This window comes from Lathamus discolor, chromosome 12, assembly GCF_037157495.1.
Source record: "Lathamus discolor isolate bLatDis1 chromosome 12, bLatDis1.hap1, whole genome shotgun sequence".
Taxonomy (NCBI): domain Eukaryota; kingdom Metazoa; phylum Chordata; class Aves; order Psittaciformes; family Psittacidae; genus Lathamus; species Lathamus discolor.
The window spans coordinates 3,926,869-3,948,351 of record NC_088895.1 but is presented as its reverse complement, the minus strand read 5'-3'; the positions used below and the strand labels follow the sequence as shown (position 1 = coordinate 3,948,351).

General features: G+C 48.2%; 1 protein-coding gene across 3 annotated transcripts in view; it reads left to right on the top strand.

Moving 5' to 3' along the window:
* The window catches only part of PXN (paxillin), a 46,667-nt gene that overhangs the window by 20,381 nt on the left and 4,803 nt on the right, over positions 1-21,483 (top strand). The window contains exons 2-14 of one of the 3 annotated variants that reach the window (XM_065692279.1): positions 4,631-4,857; positions 5,328-5,443; positions 7,302-7,441; positions 7,800-8,001; positions 8,496-8,628; positions 13,184-14,230; positions 15,029-15,289; positions 15,829-16,236; positions 16,846-16,926; positions 19,102-19,272; positions 19,616-19,789; positions 20,327-20,408; positions 20,770-20,918. In XM_065692279.1, the coding sequence (XP_065548351.1) occupies positions 4,631-4,857; positions 5,328-5,443; positions 7,302-7,441; positions 7,800-8,001; positions 8,496-8,628; positions 13,184-14,230; positions 15,029-15,289; positions 15,829-16,236; positions 16,846-16,926; positions 19,102-19,272; positions 19,616-19,789; positions 20,327-20,408; positions 20,770-20,918 (3,191 nt within the window). Of the gene's footprint in view, positions 1-4,630; positions 4,858-5,327; positions 5,444-7,301; positions 7,442-7,799; positions 8,002-8,495; positions 8,629-13,183; positions 14,231-15,028; positions 15,290-15,828; positions 16,237-16,845; positions 16,927-19,101; positions 19,273-19,403; positions 19,471-19,615; positions 19,790-20,326; positions 20,409-20,769; positions 20,919-21,483 lie in introns of those variants that run through there. The other 2 variants (XM_065692280.1, XM_065692281.1) reach the window with 2 other exon arrangements.

The following is a 21,483-nucleotide window of genomic DNA, read 5'->3' as shown; positions in this document are numbered from 1 at the left end:
CAAGGGAGAGAGGGGCAAACTAATATACCTGAACCTCCAGATGTCTTGGAGTGCTTTATAGGAGTAAAGGTACCAAATGTGATATCATTCTTTAACTGTCCCTCCTCCACAGAAAAATCTGTGTAGAAAAACCACCTGAATGCAAAGACAAATGTCCTCCCATGCTGGGGAGGATGTGGTTTCAGTGGCATGAGTATGATTTCAACTGAGTGTGTGGGTTGCCCAGTGTAGGGAGGAGGACTCTCTCCTTCTGTTCCTCAGTCTCATCTTTGCATGCGTGTTTTACCATGTGCTTGGCCAAATTGCCTGAGCCCATGGAGTACCCAGGCATGGGTATCACATGTTGGGATGCACTGTGCTGCAGCAGGCAGTGAGTTAGGGTTTTATCAGCTGTGTGACTGCACCAGCATCATGATGACAAGCAGGAGCACCTGGGCTGGTGGTGTTTTAGCAAGTATCCCTCACTCTTCTGCACCTCACTGAGCAGCATGCTGTTAATAGAGGGGAAAGCACACATTTCTGTACACACAGCCCATGCCTGTGAGTGGATTGAGCCCTACTGAGTCTTTGGAAACTGGATTCTACTCCATGCACATGTCTGTGGGTTGTCAATAGCTTCTTATAATGGTGAGAGTGGAAGGAAAAGTGATCCTGTGGAGGAGTAATGGCTTTTAGATCTAGTATAACCCTGTCTCTTTTACTTTATTGCCACAATATAGTTAAATCTGTTCTCTAGATATAAATTCAACTCTGATCTTTTAACCTGAGGAGACTGCCTCCTAAAGCTGAGTCTGTAGTGTCTTAGGGAGTATTTGGGGCAGCAGTAGAACTGATGAGCTTAGTACATGTGCTTGTTTCCAGAGTGCTGGGTGATAGCTCCTGAGATGCTACGGTTTGCTGGTGGAGGTGCAGCACATGTGGCGCCGGCAGAAAACTCCTGTGTGCCTGAAACAGGGACAGATTCTCGACTCCACAGGGATGAACAAGTGAGCTGAAGTTACTGCCAAATTGGCCATTGCTGCTGGGTTTCATCTGTCTGCCCATGGAAGGATGTGGTGGTGCCCTCTGATGGCTGGTGGTTGTAGGAGGATCCAGTCAACTGCTTCCTTTGGGTTGTGGGGGACTAACTGGGTGACTTACACCTCCTGCAGCACTGACCCTCGGGAGTCACCTTGGGGAGGAACACTTCATTGCCCAGTAAATCGATTGAACCTTTAATGATGTATTTAATATTCTATTTAAGGAGCAGTCATTGTAGTGAGCTCAGTACTGCAATGTGAGGTGCAATGCTGCACGAGGCACAGCATCTTTCGTAAAATCATAGAATCCCAGCCTGGTTTGGGTTGGAAGGGATCTTAAAGCTCATCCAGTTCCAGCCCCCTGCCATGGGCAGGGACACCTTCCACTAGAGCAGGTTGCTCCAAGCTCCATCCAACCTGGCCAGGGTTGGGGCATCTTTGTTACAGTTCATCCAGTTACAGCTGTCTGGTTCCTTTTGGAAAGAAAGATAGAGAGCAATGCATCTTTCTTCCATTAATAAATCCTGTTTCCTTTCCCCATCTCTTATTTCACTTTTTCTTCTGGTAACATTAAAAAGTTGCACAAATCCTAAATGAATGCACAGTGCTTTGGGACCTCTTGGGATGAGGCGCTGCATGGAAAACAAAATGCGAATGGCTTTGGTTGGGTTTCGGTCTCTGGATGCAGAATTCCTTAGGGTTGACCTCCAAGGGAGTGATTTTGCAGCCTGTGCCTGTGGGTTGCAGTCGCTCCCCTCTCCGGGGCAAAGCCCATGAGGTGGGACGGGCTGAGTGGGCTCTGTGCCACCACAGCTCTCAGCCTGCCCTCCCTAGGGAAGTTCTGCTGCCCCTGTTGGACCATTTGAACTGGCACAACTTCCCAGTCCAGCAAAACTTCAGGGAACTGTGTCTGCTGATGGGATTGGAGAACAGCGGCTGGAAGCAGCAACGAGCATGGACATCAGGGGGAAAGACCCTTCCTCTGTCATGGCTGTGAGCAGCTGGGGTGTGGAAGGGTGGACCCTGGGTTTATAGAACTTGGGTGCCAGCAAGCTCAAGGGGAGGTCCTTTGCCACCCATCAAGCAGTGTGTGAGCTCCTGTCCTGCTCCTCGCTGTCCTTGCGCCTCCTGTCCCACCGGGTGGGTTGGTGCCTTCGTGCAGCTGCTTCAGTATCAGTTGTACAGCTGAAGTGCAGTTAGAGCAACCCAGTGATTCCTTTTCTCCTCCCTCCGCTTCCCATTCCTCAGCTCTGCCTTGTTTGCTCAAGTCAGGAAGGGGGAGGGTATGGGGGAAGTTAATCATTAAACAGTAATGTCTTCTCCTTAACTCCTTCACGACCTGGGGGCAGGCTGCTCCAGGCTGCTGCTCTTCTGCAGACCAGTAAAAGCAAATCAGTAAATGTAGCTGAGCTCCTCTCTTCTGTGCCGTTCCTAAACGTGTTGGTTTCCTGTCTGATAGTTCATTCAGCCCAGCACCGAGCCGAGGGGGTGAATTTTGTGGTGCGATGCTTACATCTGCCTGTCCTGCAGCAAGCGCTGGGGGTGGAGGGTGGAAAAGTGGTTTGGGTCCTCTCTGTAGGGCTGGAGGAGTCAGCACCCTCATGGGATTTTCACTTCCTGGTGGAGTTTGCTTTGCCTTTGTCATTGGTGGGGAGAAGCAAAAACCACACCTTCTGGGACAGCACTTCTCTTGGAGGTTCTGTGCGCGAAACCTCCAGTCATAGGACCTGCCTGGTCGAAGGAATTGCAGCTCTGCAGCAGTTTCCTTGAGGTATGTGCCTTCCCCTCTGGAATCCACCAGCTGTTCTTTTGCTTAAAAAGATGAAGTTCATTTTTCCCCAGTGGCAGAAAACTTGTACCCCTCCAGACAGTCGGCTTCTGGGGTATTTTGGCCCCTCTAGGAAGATGCCTGTGGCTTAAATGATTTGGAGCATCTTTTTGACTGAATGAAAGGTGTATAGAGTTAATTTAACACAGTATTTGATTTGCTAATGGCTGTATTCTGTTCTCTGAGGGCAGGAACTCTTTTTGGCGTGTGTGATGCTTTGGTTTGTGGAAGAGGGTGAATATAGAAGCAGCACCTTCCTCATCTTGCAGTGATACTGTCCTCCATCTGACCCTTTAATATATTTTCAAGGGTTGCTAAGTGCATTGGCTGGTATGGTCTGCTCTGCTCAGGAAGTGGCTTTGAGTTGGCAGGTGCCCTCTTGGAGATGATGGGCAGCCATTAGGGCAAGCATTAGGAGCTGGTCTGGTGCCACCTGATAACTTGAGCTCCTTGAGACCCTGGAGGAGGATTCTCTGTGATGGCTACGCTCTGGCTGAGTCCTCACACCCTAGACCTGAGTGCAGGTGCTGTGTGTAGGAGGGGAAAGACAGATCCTGCTGAGCCTGCCTGAAGACAGCTGGGAGGGCAGGGAGATCCAGGGGGTTTCTGAGAGCCTCCTCTCCTAACTCTCATGAAGTTGAGTTACTGTTGTCTGGCTGAATTCCACATCTCCAAAGGGACCTGCCAGTTATGTCCTGATGGTCTTATAATGAAGAGCACTGATGTCCTTAGTGAACCAGCTCCTCTAACAGCCTTGAAGAGGTGTGCAGCAGAGCTTGCGCCCCAGCAGAAAGCCGGGCACCCGGCCAGCCAGGCTCTCATTAGAAAGTGAGTGCAGGCTGGAGATTCCTCACCAGGGACTGCAGTGGGCTCTGCAGTGTGGGCTCACAGGACAGGAGGTCCAACAAGTCAGGATATGCCTGTGAGTCACCACAGAGCAGTGCAGGGCTGGGAATGGGCAGAGGCCAGTCTGCAGGGAGCGATCTGGAAAGGTGGGAATGCTGTTTCATGCCCGCTGTCTGAGGGGGTGAGCATTTTTCCCACTTTAAAATCCCTGAGCAGCGCTGTGACGTGGGTCCCTCTGCCTGGCATGAGTGACAGTGTTTGTAGCTGGTGGAAGTTTTCCTTCTCTTCAGGAATTTGTGAGCAGTCTCCACCCAGCAAGTTGAGAATTGTTGCCAGGAGAAGAAATGGCGTTTACCTGGCAGCCTCTGGACGCGCGTTAACCGTTTGTGTGAGGTATCCAGAGGGATTTTTGTTAGGAAAACCGAAACACGTGCTCCTGCTGCACTGATGGACTAATTTGAAAGTTTCATGCTTCTTCCACTACCTTAGACTCTAGAGAAAACCCCTCCCGAGATCTTGTTTCCTGCAGAAAGCAGTGCCTGCGGCCACGGTAAATGACTCTCTGATGATGTGCGGCCTGTAATTAGTCTGTGTCAATATCCTGTTGCGAGTAGATCTCTGTGCAGGTTTCTCCAAGGCTGCTCTACTGCAGGGGCAGGGAGGATGCAGGTCCCTGTTGTTGGGCAGTTTTGCAGTTAAGACAAAACTCCGAGGCTGACGCAGGTTTTCTGGCTGCTTTGTTACCCCTTGGTGGTTTTGGTGTACCAGCAGTTGGGTTAACTCCTTCAGTCCTGGGCTGAAGGAGTGTTTTCCAGGGCATTTAGCAGTTCACCCTAGGCAAAAAGTCTTCCCAAAGACTTTCTGATACAGATATCCTGAATGGGAAGAAAGGAAAACCTGTAATCCAGGATTTTACCTTATTGTTTTCCCCCTGCAGATGCCTTACTGGCAGACCTGGAATCCACCACCTCCCATATCTCCAAACGGCCAGTGTTTCTAACGGAGGAAACACCTTACTCCTATCCAACTGGAAACCACACGTACCAGGAGATTGCTGTGCCACCTCCAGTGCCTCCACCACCTTCCAATGAGGCCCTGAATGGCACTGTGATCGACCCCTTAGACCAGTGGCAACCCAACGTGTCCAGATACGTCCACCAGCAAGTAAGTGAATGTGTGTGCATGGGGAGGGTGCTCGCTTGTTTTGTTGGTGTAGAATCTCTCAAGGAAGTAGACGAGGGGAGAGAGTAGCAAGAAGTGAGGATGAGTTTGGCTATGAGCAGGGTGAGAAAATGGAGGGAGGTGTGGGGTTTTAGTAGACATAACTATTGGAACCCCTTGTCATTGTTCCAGCGCGGTGGTGTGATGAGGTTAGTGTTAGTCATCTGTCTTGTAGCCTGTGGGAAACAGACTGGGGCTTTCCAGCAGAGATCTCCGACTCATAGGCAAATCTGAAGCAAGTGGAGAAAGGTTCCTGGTGTAGCTCATCCGATAGAGGCTGGCTTGGCTATACAGCAGATGTTTTTGTCTGCTGCTGGGCTTTGTTCTGCCATGTCCATGTGTATGTTTGCAATGTAGTAGTGTATATATTTGCTTTGTATTCTCTGTTTCCAATGCAAATCTCATTTCTACAGCCTCAGTCCCAGTCTCCTATATACAGCTGTAGTGCCAAAAGCTCCAGTGCCTCTGTTCCTAGAGATGGACTGAGCTCTCCTTCTCCCCGTGCCAGTGAAGAGGAACACGTGTACAGGTATGTAGTCCTGTTACGAGATAAGCCTGACTTACAACTCGAGCCTGCTGTGGCTTGAGCTGCTTTCTATAAGTGGAAACAAGCAGTGCTCCCTGCATATGTTATGTTGCCTTGTGTGGGTTTTGATTATCTCTTTTGTCAGAGGCACTGTAACTTTCATACTCACTCCAGATGGTGACCTGGCTCTTTGGTTTGCTCAGCTGCAGAAGAAGTTAAGGGTCTGTCAGACAGAACAGGGTCTGGATTGTATTGTGAAGGATACGCTCCAGAGACACATCCCCCTGTTAAGCAGCACAAAAGGTCTTTAGGGGGAGGGTGGCCTTGGAGTCAGTTGTCCCAGGGAACTTGGTTACCTGTGGCCTGGCAGGATGTGCAGTGACTTGAATTTTCAAGTAAATGTAAACTTCTTACAGTTTCATCTGAGCAAGTTATAGATAGATAGATAGATAGATAACTAGTTTCTATTTGCAAATGTGGCTGCTCTTACAGTGAGGGGCTGGAGGAGTGCTATATGGTAGGACAGACCTTTCTGCTGACATGGGGATGAGTGAGGAAGAGGCTGTCAGAATTTCATCTCTGATGGCTCTCTACAGTGCACTCGGTGCCGGGTAACTTTTTACAGTGTAGAGACTGGTGTTTCTCTGGTGTCGTGTTCTACCCATGCCTAGCTCTTTCTGCTGGACAAGAAGTTGCTTTCAACCAGAACTAATTCTGGGTAGAGGCAAGAGCTGGCCCAATGGAGACAGTAATTGCTGTTTTTTCAGATGGCGGCATGCAATTAGTACAAAATGGAGGTCATTACAGCCTGAAAGTCCTGTACAAGGGTCAGGCATGGCTTGGTTCTTGTGCACAGTATAGCACTGGATTTCAGGAGAAATATAGTAACTGCCCTTACGGAATTCTGTAATTGTCACTGGTATCACAGGTGTCAAAGTCCTAATGCCTGTTACATATCAACAGCCTAACCTGGAAGTGTGCACAAGATGTTGCCGCTGTGGACTTGGAAAGTATCTTTGATAAAATAAGAACCTCCAGAGCATTGAAAGTTATTTCTTCCTTGGTAAAACTAGGAGAATATAACTTCTGTCCTTGATGATGGGAAGACTGTTATTACAGTGTAATTACTATAAAAACCACTGCGTCAGTGCTTAAGTTTTGCTTTGAAACAGTTGGCAGTTATGTGTGGTAAATGGAATCACCCATATAGGATAAGCAGTAATTACAGCCAGTGTTTTATACACACTTGTGCACAGGTAAACTTCTTTCAAGGCTTGTATGTTTAACAGAGTAGAAAATAGCTACAAATTACTGTCTTAAAAATTGATCAGAGTTCCCCAAATTAAAGGCTTGAGGACTTGAATAGAGACCTTGAGTGCTGCAGGAGGCTACCACATAACCTGCTGCTTTTGACTTTGTTGATAGCTTGAGGTTTGTGCTTTGCCTCTTTCTGCAGTCTCTGCTAGCCCTGCATTCCCTTGCTTCAGGGAGGAGGGTTTTGCTGCCTGGTGTGATGTCAGCAGAAACAAGTCATTTTCCTGTATGCAAGCTAATGGCTCTGCTGCTGTTGTGTGTGTCCCGGATCTGCAGATGGTTAACTTGTTGGAACAGGGCTGTGCAGCACACAGTCCTAAAATCTGAGGCCCTGCCCATCAATGCTGTTTCTTTGTAACTGACAACTGAAGATGTGGCTGTGTTGTAGTAATCTCACAAAGCGCGCATCTTGTTTCCTCCAGAGCTAAAAGCATCAGCTAGAAAACAATACAGTACCTGTATAAACTTTGTGAACCTAATGGAAGTTTCCCTCCATCCTTCTGCTCTATCTTGACATGGAAGTTTTACATTTCCCATTTGTCTTTAGTTTCCCGAACAAGCAGAAGTCTGCAGAGCCATCTCCCACAATGAACAGCTCCTCTCTGGGCAGCAACCTCTCAGAACTGGACAGACTTCTTCTGGAACTGAATGCTGTTCAACATAATCCCACCAGTGGCTTCCCAGCAGGTAAGGAGTAGCAAGACATTCAGTATGAGTGGATAGTTTGATTCTCAAAATGGTAGCCTGCTTTCTGCTTTCCAACATCCCACTCCAGCTCCTGATCAAAGACTCATTTAGTATGGGGGGATCTCTTGAGGTCTGTGGTGCAGCATCCTGCTCAAAGCAAGGCCAGCTTCAAAACTGGTTTTTAACTGAAGTTTCTAAGTTAGATTAGGTTGCTCAGGCCCTTGTGCTGTTAAGTTCTGGCTACCCTCAGTGGTGGATATTCACAAGATATCTGGGCAGTTTGCTGCTCTTGCCTGTGATCAAAGTGTATATATGGCCTCAGGGGTCTAATTGGCTCTTTCCTGTTCACCTTTCTCAGATGAAGCCAACAGAAGCCCATCGCTGCCCAGTGTGACTGGCCCTCATTATGTTGTCCCAGAGAGCAGCAGCTCTGTGGGAGAGAAGGCTGCACCCCCAACAAAAGAAAAGCCAAAGCGAAATGGTGCACGTGGGATTGAAGATGTGCGTCCCAGTGTGGAGAGCCTGCTGGATGAGCTGGAGAGCTCTGTGCCAAGTCCAGTGTGAGTAGTGCTTTGGTGATTGCTGGCTTGGGTGGGGTGGAACAGGTTTTTGTGGAATAGTGACTGTGGATTTAGAGGTAGATACTGCAGGAGAGTGATGGACAGAAAATGGGCTTTGTCTAAAGGGTCAGAAATCAAGTAGGTGTATGAGGATGCAGGTGCTTTTTTATCTACTCCTGCATGAAAGAATGCACAAGTCATGTTACAAGAGGTGGATTGTTCAAACTCAGATTTATAGCTGATCACAAATATCCACCATGTGATGAAATGAATGTTTGGTCATCATCCATTTCTTAATGGATGGGAGGTGTGTGTACACACTCATGTTAGATTTGGCAGAGACAGGGTCTGTGTGTGTTGTGGAAGCTGGGTCTGGGGGAGGGCTGGCCAGGGTGGGCAGTGCTGAGGACACTCCTCATGCTGTGGCACTTTCACTCTAGGAGTGCTCTCCCAGGCTTAAACACACTCATTTTTTGTTTCCCTCCCCTTGTCAGCCCTGCAATCACTGTGAGCCAGGGCGAGGTGAGCAGCCCCCAGCGGGTCACCAGTCAGCAGCAGACCCGTATATCTGCTTCTTCAGCTACACGAGAACTGGATGAGCTGATGGCATCTCTCTCTGACTTTAAGGTACGCTGTCATGACAACTTCAGACTTCATCTTGTTCCTCCCCACCCCCAGAGCCCCTTTGTTTGTTAGCCACATTTGCTGACCTTGTTTGGTCTCCGGAATGCCTTCTTTCCCTCTCAAACTTGCTCTGGGAAATTTCCTGTCATGGTATTTGTGCTTTCTGAGTGCTCCTGTAGGTGCTCTCAACTCCTATAAATTTTCATCACTGGCAGGGTAAGGCAGTTCTGGATTCTGTTTCTCTTTGGCTCTGCAGCTTGTCTGTTTGCCAAAGATAATGAGCTTAGTTACTGCTCAGTACAGGGTGAGTTATTTCGCTGTGCTACAACTTAACAAGAGGTAGGGGAGCATGAAACATCAGTCTGCTTACTGACAGAGACCAGGCTCTGGTCTGCACCAGCCCAGTGCTCTGGGCTGACCCTCCTCTTCAGAGGGTATTTTTGCCCTGATGCTCTTTTCCTAAGGGGAGGATCTTCCAGGCATGTGGAGCAGGCACTGAAGCCTTTGCAGCAGACGGCTGGAGGCTTCAGAGGTTTCCATCTTAGAACAATATCTCTTATTCACCTCAAAATGGGATTAAAGTCTGGGCTTCTTGTGGGGGCAGAGAATGGCAAGTGTTATTCAGAATCTTTCTTGGAAGCCAAACTATTGTGTTGGAAAAGAACTGCTACTTCAGTCACAAGTAGCACATAAAAATCCCATAATAGGATAAGCTCAGGAGTAACCTGCCCATGATCATCTTGTTACATGATACTTGGATATCTACTTAGCATGTGTACTTGGATAACTTGTCCTGTATTCAGTAGGTATGTTATCATTGTACTCAGTGGTTAACTGTGGAGCTTATTTTCATGATATTTCATTTACCCATAATAATAGCAAAATGGGAAATATTTCCTTTTCTTACTTTCTACTTTCAGTTGCTTTGCTTATAGCCTTACTGAATTACCCACTTGAGTTTGTTCAGATAGGTGGAGAAATCCAGCATCTAATGTATTCTCTTCGCTGTTATTGTCGGGTTTGCTTTTTGTACATACATATGCAAGTGCTTTCTAATCATAAGAAAGTCCCTAACTCTGTTTTTGACTCATATGGACGATCCTGCTGATGCTTCATGTTTCTTGTCTGTGCTGAGCTCCCCCTCCTCCTACCATCGCTTTAGGTGGGGCAGCCAGATCTGATGTTTCTGAGATGTACACAGGAAATTCAGTGGCAGCTTTGCTGTTGTTTCCTCTGTGCTGCCGTTCCTGAGAGCGTTTTTGGTGTGTGCTGTGGGTTTCATGGACATTGGTACAATACTCTGAGTTTTGACCTAGTGCTTGAGTTCAGAACCCAGCAGCAATTGTGCATGCTCTGTGAGCCTGTGCTGGGATTGAGTCCAGTGCGCCTTTTCTGGCACGTGTACTTCATTTTGTGAGAACCTAGGAGTTACTCACTGTTTTCTCTAGACTTACTGTAGTGTGTATTTAGTCAACTGCAAATATTGACACCTTCGTGTTGCCTTTTTTCCTCCATACCAGGTCCTAGGGTAGAGCGCAGGATAATCCACAAGAGTCTGGTCAGTCTGGCTGAAAAGCTGCACAGTTGTGAAGCCGGAGCAAATTCCCACCCGTGCAGCTGGCATACCCTGCCTTGCTCCTTCTGCATCCTGTGGCAGCTTGAGCACCATGGCCTTGTGCCCCAGCTGCTTTTATCAGGGCTCAGCAAATAGGCTTGGGGTGAGGCCGTTGCCACCAACCTTTGCTCCTAGGTGAGCTCTTGGCAACTAAGAATGACCTTGCCCAGCACTGGATTTCCTTAATAGATACAAGGAGGGGACGTTTTTAACTGTGTGCGTTCAAATGCTTTTCAGTCTTGAGAAAAGGCCTTAGAGTGTTTGTTGCACCTCCTGTAACACCTACATGACAGAGACTAGCTTCTTTCTGCGATACTGCCCACCTTCCTGCCTTAGTGTCTGGCTAAGCTCTGAAAACAAACTGAATTGCAACAAGATTTTAAGATTTGGGCTTTATAAACACAGCCTTAGCATTTCTGTGAGATACTGAGCTTGTCTGTGCCTACACATTCTTCACGAAGCACAAAGTATGTGGTTTCTGTGATCCTTTTCCTTGTGTTAATATTGTCATTGACTGTTTCTAACAGTTACTTCCCTTTTTCCTGGCCTCCATGTTGCTTCATTTTCCCTTCAGTCCCTTTTTGTTTGTTTTGACCTCCTCTATTTGTGCCAGGCAGTGGTGTTAGCTTGTCTGTAACAATGTGCTTCTAGTAGGTACTAGGATGTGAGGGAGAGAAGTGGAGTCTTTGCAGAGGTGAAAGATGAAAGGCTCCTGTTTGAGTACCAGGCCTGTGTGTGGTTGCAAGAAACAGGACGGAAAAACTAAGTATGATGTGTAATCAGTTGGAGTTAGTACAATTAGAAGTTGCACTAGATAGGGATTGGAGGAGTGGAGGCACTGCTGTTTAATTTCCCTCATACCCAGAGTAAAAGGTACCATTACAGGCCGATACATTACCCTTTTATCATCTTTTGCTTGCTTTAATGAGTTGCTCATTCTTTTTGCTTCCAGAATCCATTTGATTTTGGTTATCTAGCTCGTCAGTCAGTGGGTATTGAGATTACTTAATGCTCTTGTTTCTTTGACCCCTGCCATTTCTGTGTAATACAATGCCTGCTTACTGCGTAGCTGGATGCTTGTATTTAACTGCTCTATTACTGTTGAGCTCTTATTTTGGAGCTAATAAATTTTTAATATGCTGGAAATACTGAGTGAAACATTAGCCTTGCCTTGAAAATGACTGACTTCATTTTAGGAAGTCTGGAAACCTAAAAGTGTGAACCACAGCAGAAACCCAGGTTACTTTTACAGGTGCATCCAGCTTGGGCAAAATACAGAGGGCAGGCAATATTGAGAAATTCCTTCATGTTAACTATTGAATGTACTTATTAGGCCTTTTCCTTTCTGCTCTGAGCATGGGTCTTGCTGTGCCACTCAAAAGGAGGAGCAGTCTATAAGGAACTGTGGTCTCCTATTCATAGAATCATAGAATGGTCCAGGGTGGAAAGGACTTTAAGATCATCCAGTTCCAACCTCCCTGCCTTGGGCAGGGATGCCTCACACTAGATCATGTCACCCAAGGCTCTGTCCAACCTGGCCTTGAACATTACAAGAAATGGAGCATTTATCACTTCTCACCCTGTGCCAGTTCCTCACCACCCTCACAGTAAAGAACTTTTTCCTTATATCTAACCTATTGCTCATTCCTTTCTGAGCACGGTCTCCCTGTGGCACTACTGTTGTGTGTGTATGTGCCAGCTCCTGACCCCATAGGATGGTAGCAGCTGCAAGTGTCTCTTAGATCTACTGGCAGATTTTGTTCATGTTCTGGTTAATTTTATCCTTTTATTCATTATAAGATCTCAGGAAGGTAAGTGGAGGCTGAGATACCTTACATGGGCTTAGGAAGGTCTGTGCCCTGCTACCTTATAAACATCCAACTTCTTGAGGCTTCTTTGGAAAATGTGACTAAGAATTAGAGCAGGTCTTGATAGCTCTTTGATTTGGAAATCCTTTGTAGATACGTTTTTAAAACTAGGAGGGCTCAGCACTGGTCTTAGCTTGACCTGCTGTGTGAACTTGTCCAAGCCACTGATTTCCCTTTTAAAGAAAAAGGAGTAATGCCGGTTTGTCTCCTAGGGTTTAGCCAGAAACCACCGAAAATGGGGAAAGGAGGACCCATGATCCCAGGTCTTTTCAAAACCCACGTTTTTGAAAGACCCTGTAAGTCAAGGAAAACCAAAACCTGTATTGGTTGCTTTAATTAGAGTGTATTTTGGATCAAAATTAATACTGATTTTATTACAGTATAAATGTGGAGTCTTTGGCCTGAGGGGAAGAGGCTAATCTAGCCACCTAAGCAATGCTTACAAGGGCATGGAGTGACTGACAGACTCATGTACATTCAGTGTGTGTCTCTACAAGGTGAGATTAGTGATGTGAATAGAACAAAGCCCATGTTATCTGTTCCTGCTGTGAATGCCCTGAAGCTTTGTTTTCATTGCCATGAACTCATCATACTGGAGCATCTTATTAGTGTATCAAGAAGAAAATGTCATGCTTTGTTCTGTTCATTGATTTGCTTTTTCTCAGCTTTGAAATGTAAAATTTACATGCCAACTATGTGTAAAGTTAACGTGACCTTTACTCACAGTCTGGACAGTCCTAGACTTGTAGCTGGCTTCCCTGTGGCTGCTGCATGACTCCATCAAGCTGAAGGTGAACACATGAGCTGTCGCTTAGGAAGGGCAAAGGAAAAGGATTTTCATGGCTGTAGAATTTCATCTCCTGTAATCTCATGTTAAGATTAGCACAATGTCATACTAGTTCTGCTCCTTGATAACTCATTTTCCTTCCTTACGGTTGGAAGCAAGGCTTTGGATCAATAGGGCTCTGATTTGGAGGTCACGATTGTTATAACGCTCAATTCTTTGCTTTTTTTCATCTCCTTACCTGTGTCTTTTATTTTTTCTCTCCTTATTCCTTCTGTCTCCTTTTTGCAGACCAGTTCTACTATGTTTCTGATTTCTGAACCCTCTCTAGAACCAGTTCCCAGTTCAGCCAGTGCAGACTCCAGCAACACTCCTCACAGTTTAATAGTGCTGTCCCATTCCAAACCCCCTTCTGCAAGTCACAGTGGGGACTCAGAAGTGCCAACATCTGCCCCCTTGGCAGTCCCCTGCCCTGAGGAAGGCTGTAGCACTGTAGTTCTGCCTGCTTCAGGGCATCCTGCCACTCCTCCTCCACGTATGACCTGTTTGCCACAAACAGCCCCTGTGCCCCCACCACGGATCTCTTCTGGTTATGCTACCTGTGGGGAGCAGATGACCTCTGCAAGGCTGAGCAGGAAGCCTGACTCTTCCAGAAATGCTTCCCAGGTTGTGCCAGCTTCCAGTTTGGAGCTTCTGTGTAGATCTGCTAATGTGGAGGCACAAGGCCTGGAGCACACTTTGGCGAAAGAGCCTGGGAAGAAGGAGCAGAGAACTGACCCCAGAATCTCGAGTGTTCTGATTTCAAATGCTTTAAATGGTCAGGGAAAGGGGCAGATACCTAAAGAGCTGGATCAGCGGGGAGCTTTCAGGGACAATTCAGCCCTTCCTTCCCAGGGCAAGAGTGCAGAAACAGCTTTAGATGAGTTGTGGGCCCTGGAGCTCTCTGCCCATGTGCCAGAGGTACAGGCAAAGAATGACAGCACTTTAAATCCTGTGTATGAACCTTCTGTTGTTGCCCTGGATCGGTGGGATGTGTTCCCAGACACTAAAAAACAGTTGGGCTTTGCAGTGGAGAAAGGACAGGAGCTAAAGGCTGAAGTACTGCACAAAACCAAGGTAGCTGGCTGTCCTGATCAGATCAAGAAGAGGCAGAGCAGAGACAGAACTCCTAAGAAGGCAAGTGCTGCTAATATGAACAAAGCCGGAGGAGACCAGGAAAATGAGCAGTTCAGAAGCTCTGCAGTCACTCCGGAATCTCCTGAACACATTTGGAAAGCTGAATTGGATCTGCCGTGCGCCTCCAAACCACCCATTGAGAGGATTTCTGCATCAGGCCAGGCAGGCACTGAATGAATGTAGGAGTAGGATGAGTCCTAGCTGGGACTGTTGTGACAGCACACTAACATTCTGTGTGATGTGAGTGTGCCTGGGCTCACCCACACTAACAGCATGCAGCTCTGAGAGTGTTACTGACAGCTGCATGTCACAGAGGTTTGAAATCCTCTGCTTTATCTTGTGGTCTCTTCTGCATGTCGGTCAGCAGCACAGAACACGGCAATTTGCAGGGACTTCCCTGTGAAATGGACTTCTATTCCCTAGCTGGGGTACGGCTCAGGCCACAGAGGCCTCTGATAAGGTAAAAGGGCTGTTTCATGCCACATGTTCCTGACTTGGGGTGGCAGCTCTTCCACTCACCTTTTTAGGTCTCATTCCTGGAGCTGTGTTATTTCCAGTGCTGAAAGTGCCGTTTGTGCACCCAGACAAGCTCTGACCAAGAGTCTTATGCCTGTAAAGAGCAAACACAGCAAAGCTGCTCAGTGTCCTTGTGACGCTGAGGCTTCTTTAATGCTCAGTGGCGTGGTCATGCTGCACCTCCTATCTTGGCTTCCTGCTGTTTAATCTTTCCCTTCCTTTTCTAGATAGTTATTTTTGGCTGCCGTGATTATCCTTACAGGGTTTTTCCTTGCACTGACTCACTGTTCTGGGCTGTGCCAAGAGGAATTTTGGCACTATGGAATAAATGTCATCACTCTCCTGCTCACAATTGTCACTAACGGCTTGAGTTTATGTTGTTGCATCTTGGGGCTTGCTCTGACATTGCTCTTCTCTGCTGATGTTATTACCTTTGTCATTTAGATTAAATCTTTAATCAAGAGGACAAAAGAGACTGCGAATGTGCATCCAATGTATCGAGACCCCTCTCCAAGGCGTAAACTAGGCCCTGCCATATTGCACAAGACTGAGTCCCAAGACCGCTTGATTGAAGAGCTGCAGGACAGACTGGGCGTCACTAAGCAGGAGCAGGAAGAACGGGAAGGCCAGGATGACTGGCTGACAGAGGGGGTCACTGCCAGAGCCCAGGGGGAAGAGCAGAATGGTGGACAGCAAGTAGAGAAGGTAGAAAGCAGGGGCATGCGCTGGGAAATTCCAGCATGTCCCTCTGTCCAGATAGCCGTGTGTGGAGGTGCAGGTGAAGTTTCTGTGTGTCCTAAGCAACATGACATGAAGAACTCTTTCTACTCGCCCTTGTCTGGCCTGAAAAGGGAAGCGGTGTGCAGGGACTAGTTCTTGATGTTTAAGAATTGGACTAGGATCTGAGGGTGCTGATATCTGTTTGGGCAGTCTGCTACTATCACATGTCAAATGCTATGTGGGGATTAAAACCACGTGTGGTTTTAAAACCACTCTGGGAAGCCTGTCACAGAGGTGTGCTTTGTTGTCCCCACTACTGTACCTGTGCAGGAAGTTCTGGGTGTAAGACGGTGCTCTTCCTGGAGCTAAAAGGAAGCATGTTTTCTAGTTCCCTTCTCCTTCTTGCTGCTTTTTTTCCCTTAGATAAACATGCTGGTAACAACCAGCCTTCCTGTTGCAGGAAGTGCCTGTGGCTTCCTCTCTTTGGGTTTGTTCACCTTTCTTCTTCCTCTGTGTCTTTTTAGGTTGTTTTTCCTCCAGAATTCCCATTCCCCCCAAGGAGGACGGTCTCTGTTCCTGCCTCTCCCCCACTCCGGCCTTCCAAAGAAGCTACAAAGACAGTCTCTGCTAATGCTGCTCCGTCTCATGTCTCTGACCCTACACCTCTCCTACCATTCCCACCTCAGCCTTGCCACGTGCCATCCACCCCAGCTCCTAGTTCAGTCTCCTCCTCTTCCTTTAGCTTGGCTCCCCAGCCTCTCTTCCAGTGGGAAACTTCTGATGATGATTATAATGAGCTTTCTGTTGTGGGCACCCCTCCTTCTGAAGACCCTAGGCATTCCTGCTCTCCCCAGGCCTGGACCCCTAGCACCAAGACAGTTGTTTCTGTTGGCTGTCAGACTGAAGATGATGCTTTCTTCCCGCAGATGCAGGCAGGCTTCTCTCTTCTGGTTTATTTTGTTAGCAGTGTTTCCCAGTTCAGTTATTGCTCCCAAGTTGGTAGCTCAGTAGATACAACATTCAGGAAAAAACTGGTACTGAACTGCTAGGTAGGAGAGAGGACTCATTGGCAATATCTAGTTCCATCTGTGCCTGTCTAGCACTGCAAAGTACGTGTCTGTGTTATAACCTGCTGGGCATGTGTGGTTCCTGTCTGTCCTGAAGATTGCTTTGTGCAGCAGGGACTCTGTTTTCCTCTGGGATGAGGAAGGGAGTTATAAAACACAGGCTGCAATTCTCCCTGCCATGATCTCTCTTGGAGTGGCAGGAGTAAAAGATGGCAAAATCTCCATACTGGAAGGAGCAAATCAGCAGCTCCTCCTGTGTTTGCTTGTTTAGACAGGTGTCCACAGTATGAGCAGGTTTTGGGGAGGAGATGATGTGATTAAGAGCTGTGTTCTGCATATCCTCAGGGAAGGGCTGTATCTCCATGGTGGTGGGAAGTCAATGTAGATGAGCAGTGCAGTGGTGTGCAGTGTTACGTGTACAGGCAGCTCTCAAGCAGTGAACACCTCTGCATCTTGACCTTTTGTACTTCCCAGGTGACCTCTGCTCCTCCCCTCATCCACAGTACCAATCTGCTGGCTGCTCATGCACCCCTGGGCCCACCCACCCCTGAGAAGGCAGGACCTCCTTTCTATTTCTTTAGCATGGTGTGCTCTTCTGGTCCATGAGTGTGCTGCCAATGCTGCTGCGATCTGCCCCTGGACCTCCCAGTGCCGTTAATGCTGATGGTGTCCGGTAGTGCATGGTTTGCTGCTCATAGAGCCCTTGGCTGACCTGGAGTGATGGCAGATCTCATGGGTGAAGGGTAGGAATTTGAAGAGGCTTTGCATGATGGATTTACATGGATGCTGTGCTGAGTGTCCCCTGTAAACAGCAGGCACTGTTTGCAGGAGGTGGAAACAAACCTCTTCGGTAGGGACTAACCTATGAGCTGTCCAGAAGGTTGGATCGCCAGGCCGGGTAGCAATTACAGTGTGCATGGGTGGTTGTACCTGCACTGAGGTTAGCTGTGGCTTGCAGGAGTGTGTGGTTCCTGCAGGCAAGGATGAAGTGCTTTGGTGCTGCATGTTGAACTCATCTTGTCTCTTTTCTCTCCATTTGTGTGTGGTGTGGGTGCCTGCCCTCCCTGGTGGCCACGAGGCCCTGGTTAGAGTGAGAAGGGCCTATGATTCAGCCCTCTTCCTCCTGCTGTGCTGTGCAGGAAGCCCTGGCTTTGTCCTGGGGCTCTGGCCTGGCTGTGCATACAAAGGCCTGTTGTCTCTGTGGGAAGTCCCCTTGCAGTGATGTGCTCTGGAGACATTCACTGTAACTGTTTGGTAGCAAAAGACCACAGTGTGGCTGAGGGTTTTAGGTTCAGGATGTCAGAGTATAATGTGGGCTGCAAGTTATGGAATGGCTGGGATAGGAGGGGAAAAGCTGTGTGTTAGGCTCCATTGGGAATTGTGCTGCATGCAAGGCAAGGCTGACGTGGAGTGTGTGCATGTGTGTGTGTAAAACAGCTAAAGTTATGTATGGCATGAGGATTTTTATCCAAACAAGTAGAAACCAGGGTTTGTCGTTGAGTAAACTGACTACAAGTACAGCCAGCAGCAGGACGGAGAATAGAGCTCTTCCTGTGGCTGGAAGGGCAGGTTCTGCCAAGGCTCTGGGGCACTTCGGCACGTCCCTGCTGCCCTGGCTGTGCTGGCAGGAAGGCTGGTGGGTTGTTCACAGATGTGGATTTTATGTGTTTTAATCTGTGCTCTTAGTAAGAGAAAACGTGTGCGCCAGACCACCACCTCCGGGAGGGACTTCTTTGGGTCTCTCTGAACCTGACAGTAGCTATTACAGTGCAAAGTCAGCTGAAATAATCTGTGTTTCATTATTGCAGTTTGTCTGCAAAGGGGCTGTTCTCCAAGGAGAGCATATACTTTGGTTATAAGTTATGAACCCAAGTAAAACGTTTCTCCCCCTCCTCTGGGAGGCCTTTCCAAGCCATGTGTACTGTGGTGTGGTGTGAGTTTCAGAAACAGCCTCTGAGACAAGTACCTTAATCCCTTTCCCCCCATTCCCATGCACTGCCAGCAGTCCCACAACAGACGTGGCAGTCCTTCCATTGCAGTCCTGTCTGCTGGGCTTTGCTGCGGATGCACTGCCCTCTCTATAGGTAAACAGCAGGCAGCTTCAAGGGAGTTATTCCCTTCCTGCTTCCACTTCTTAGCTCAGGCGTGGGATGAGAGCCACCTGATGGGGGCCAAGGAGACTTGGCAAAGAGGTCTGCAGAGGTGGTGCAAAGGGAGGGAAGGGAAGAGAGAAGATTACTCTAGCTGAAAGGGAGGTGAGGAAGAGGGATCTCCATCTACTAAGAGTGAGTGACAACTGAGAGTGAGCAACAGCATAGGAACAGAGAGAGGTTGAGGGGAAGGGGCCCTCTGGATGGTGTCTCTGCTTTGTCAGCTGGCCAGGAGCTGATGAGGTAAAGGGAGATTTTTGGCCTAGGCTTAGAGAGCACTGTGCTGACTGCCTGGATGTGCTGGTGACTTCTGCTGTATGTGCAGTGAAGGAAAATCAAATCCTCGGTTTACAGCTCTGCTGATATACTTCCCAGGGTCTCTGCATATGTCTCTGCATGGGCAGAATACAGATGAGTACTTGATCCTGGCTCTCACTGGCTTCTGCAGAGAGTGTAACTGTCTCCTAGCAATCTCCTGCTCCTCTCTGCAGAGCAGCCAGCCATGGGCAGCAACAGCAGGCGTTTATCTTGTAAGCACAGCAGCACTCACCTTATGCTCTTTGTTTTCCCTTCCCTGCAGTTCATGGCCCAGGGGAAAGCCGGGAGCAGCTCCCCTCCATCCACAGCCTCCAAGCCTGGCAGTCAGCTGGACACCATGCTGGGAAGCCTGCAGTCTGATCTGAACAAACTGGGTGTAGCTACAGTTGCCAAAGGTGTCTGTGGAGCCTGCAAGAAGCCTATTGCTGGGCAGGTGAGTTGAAGGTGCTGTCTCATTGCTGGATCTTGGGCTGCAGCTGGGAGTAGTGGGGAGGGCTGTTTCGTGAGGCTGAAGAGACTGGAGATGCTGGAGAAACTGAAGTACTCTATTTATCCACTGGCTAGGTACGCTGTAAGCTCCTCCAGTGACCTCTACCCTGACTTGAGGGACTGCCCTCTCCTGAGATGATAGGTAATTCAGTTTTCATGCTACCCCAGTCCAGGGCTCACTTGAGTAGTAGAACTTGTCATTCTTGCTGACCTCCAGCTGGTATCTTGTCGTGTGGTCTAAGGGAGAGTGAGATGGAGTTGTCCTTCATAATTTGTCTTCCCAACAGGTCGTTACAGCCATGGGGAAAACCTGGCACCCCGAGCACTTCGTCTGCACCCACTGCCAGGAGGAGATCGGGTCACGAAACTTCTTTGAGCGGGATGGTCAGCCCTACTGTGAGAAGGACTATCACAACCTCTTCTCCCCTCGCTGCTACTACTGCAATGGGCCGATCCTTGATGTGAGTTCCTTGAGGAGATTAAGGGTGCTGGCAAGGTGCTGCAGGCCTGGGTGGTAAAAACTCCACTCCACCAATGTGTCCTGGGTGGAAGACTTTGTTTGGGGACTTACTTTTTCCCTTTGCCCTGGCTCTGAAAGGGCACAACTTGTCTCGGTCCAATTCTTACACCAGTGAGAGGAGTTAATCCCTCTTAACCTTCACTGAAGTTCCTTCAGAACCCCACATCATTCTGGTAACGATTTTGTCTGTTGGTAGCCTGTAGTAACAGGCACCAGTGCTATAAGAGCTGGACGGGGCCCTGTATAAGGGAGGAAGCAGAGCCTAAGATCCTTTTAGGGTAAAAAAAAGTGTGCAGTGGGGAAAGCCTGAACGAGCCAGAGGCAGGGGAGAACTGACTCAGCTCTCTAAAGGACAGTCTGTTTTAATGCATGCTCTTGTCAGCACCACCATTCTTCCCGCCCCAAAGCCCCTCCTTACTCACCTCCAAGCTGAAGCCATCATTTACACAACTTACACTTTGTGTCTTCTTCTGAACAGAAAGTAGTGACGGCTTTGGACAGGACATGGCACCCGGAACACTTTTTCTGTGCCCAGTGTGGAGCTTTCTTTGGACCTGAAGGTATTGCTGGTTTATGTAAGGGGAAAACAGTGTCCTCCCTGAACTCAGACAAGTGTGTGAAGCAGAGCTGCTATTAGGGGACAGCCTGAGAGATGACAGGGGAACTACTGAAGATGGAAGTCCCAAGGGCTATAGCTGTTCATGGGGAAAAGATGCTACCAGTAATCTTTTCTCCCTGGGGAGGAAGAGTATGCATGTGTCTGTGTGCACGTGGGATAGGAAGGGCAACAGAACAAGGAACTTATTGTGTATGTTAGCCAGGGCAGGATGATCCTACCCACACCGGCTACCCCTCAGAGCTTGGCTGGCCATAGGCAAAGGTGAGGAGCTGATGCACTGTGCCTCTCTTCTTCTTTGGCAGGATTTCATGAGAAGGATGGCAAAGCCTATTGCCGCAAGGACTACTTTGATATGTTTGCTCCCAAGTGTGGAGGCTGTGCCCGGGCTATCCTGGAAAACTACATCTCTGCCTTGAACACCCTGTGGCACCCTGAATGCTTTGTCTGTCGGGTAAGAAACCCAAGGTCTTTTGCTGCTGCTGTAAGACCCCTGACATTTCCACCCTGCAGGCATCTGGTCCCTTGTCAGGAAAAGGCAACTGTGGGGTAGTGAAGGACAGCCAGCCCCACAAGATAAAAACATGTCAGCAACCAAACACCTTCTTGTTCCTCTGCCTGTTTATGTTAAACTTTCTTGCTGTTTTGCTCTTTCTGTTCCCAGCTGGAATTATGGGCTTCTGCAGCAGCTCACAGACAAACAGACATTTTCTGTGACCTTTAAATAATTATAAGCTAAGCTTCTCTCTAAGCACTTGCCTCAGCAATCAGATTCTGAGGATCTTCCTCCCATGCTCCATCTGACAATGTAAACTAATGAGACTGACCTTGCTCAGGCAAACATGCGAGTCAGTGAAATAGTGGCAGGCTCCATACAACAGGCGTAATAAACAGGAATACTGCAGATTAAATGTTTGGCACTCTTTCAGAGAGCACTGCAAATATTAACTCTTACAGCCCCAAGAGGTGACAAAATCAACCAGTGTTTCCTAGGGTGGTAAAGAAGGGCAGAGACCAGA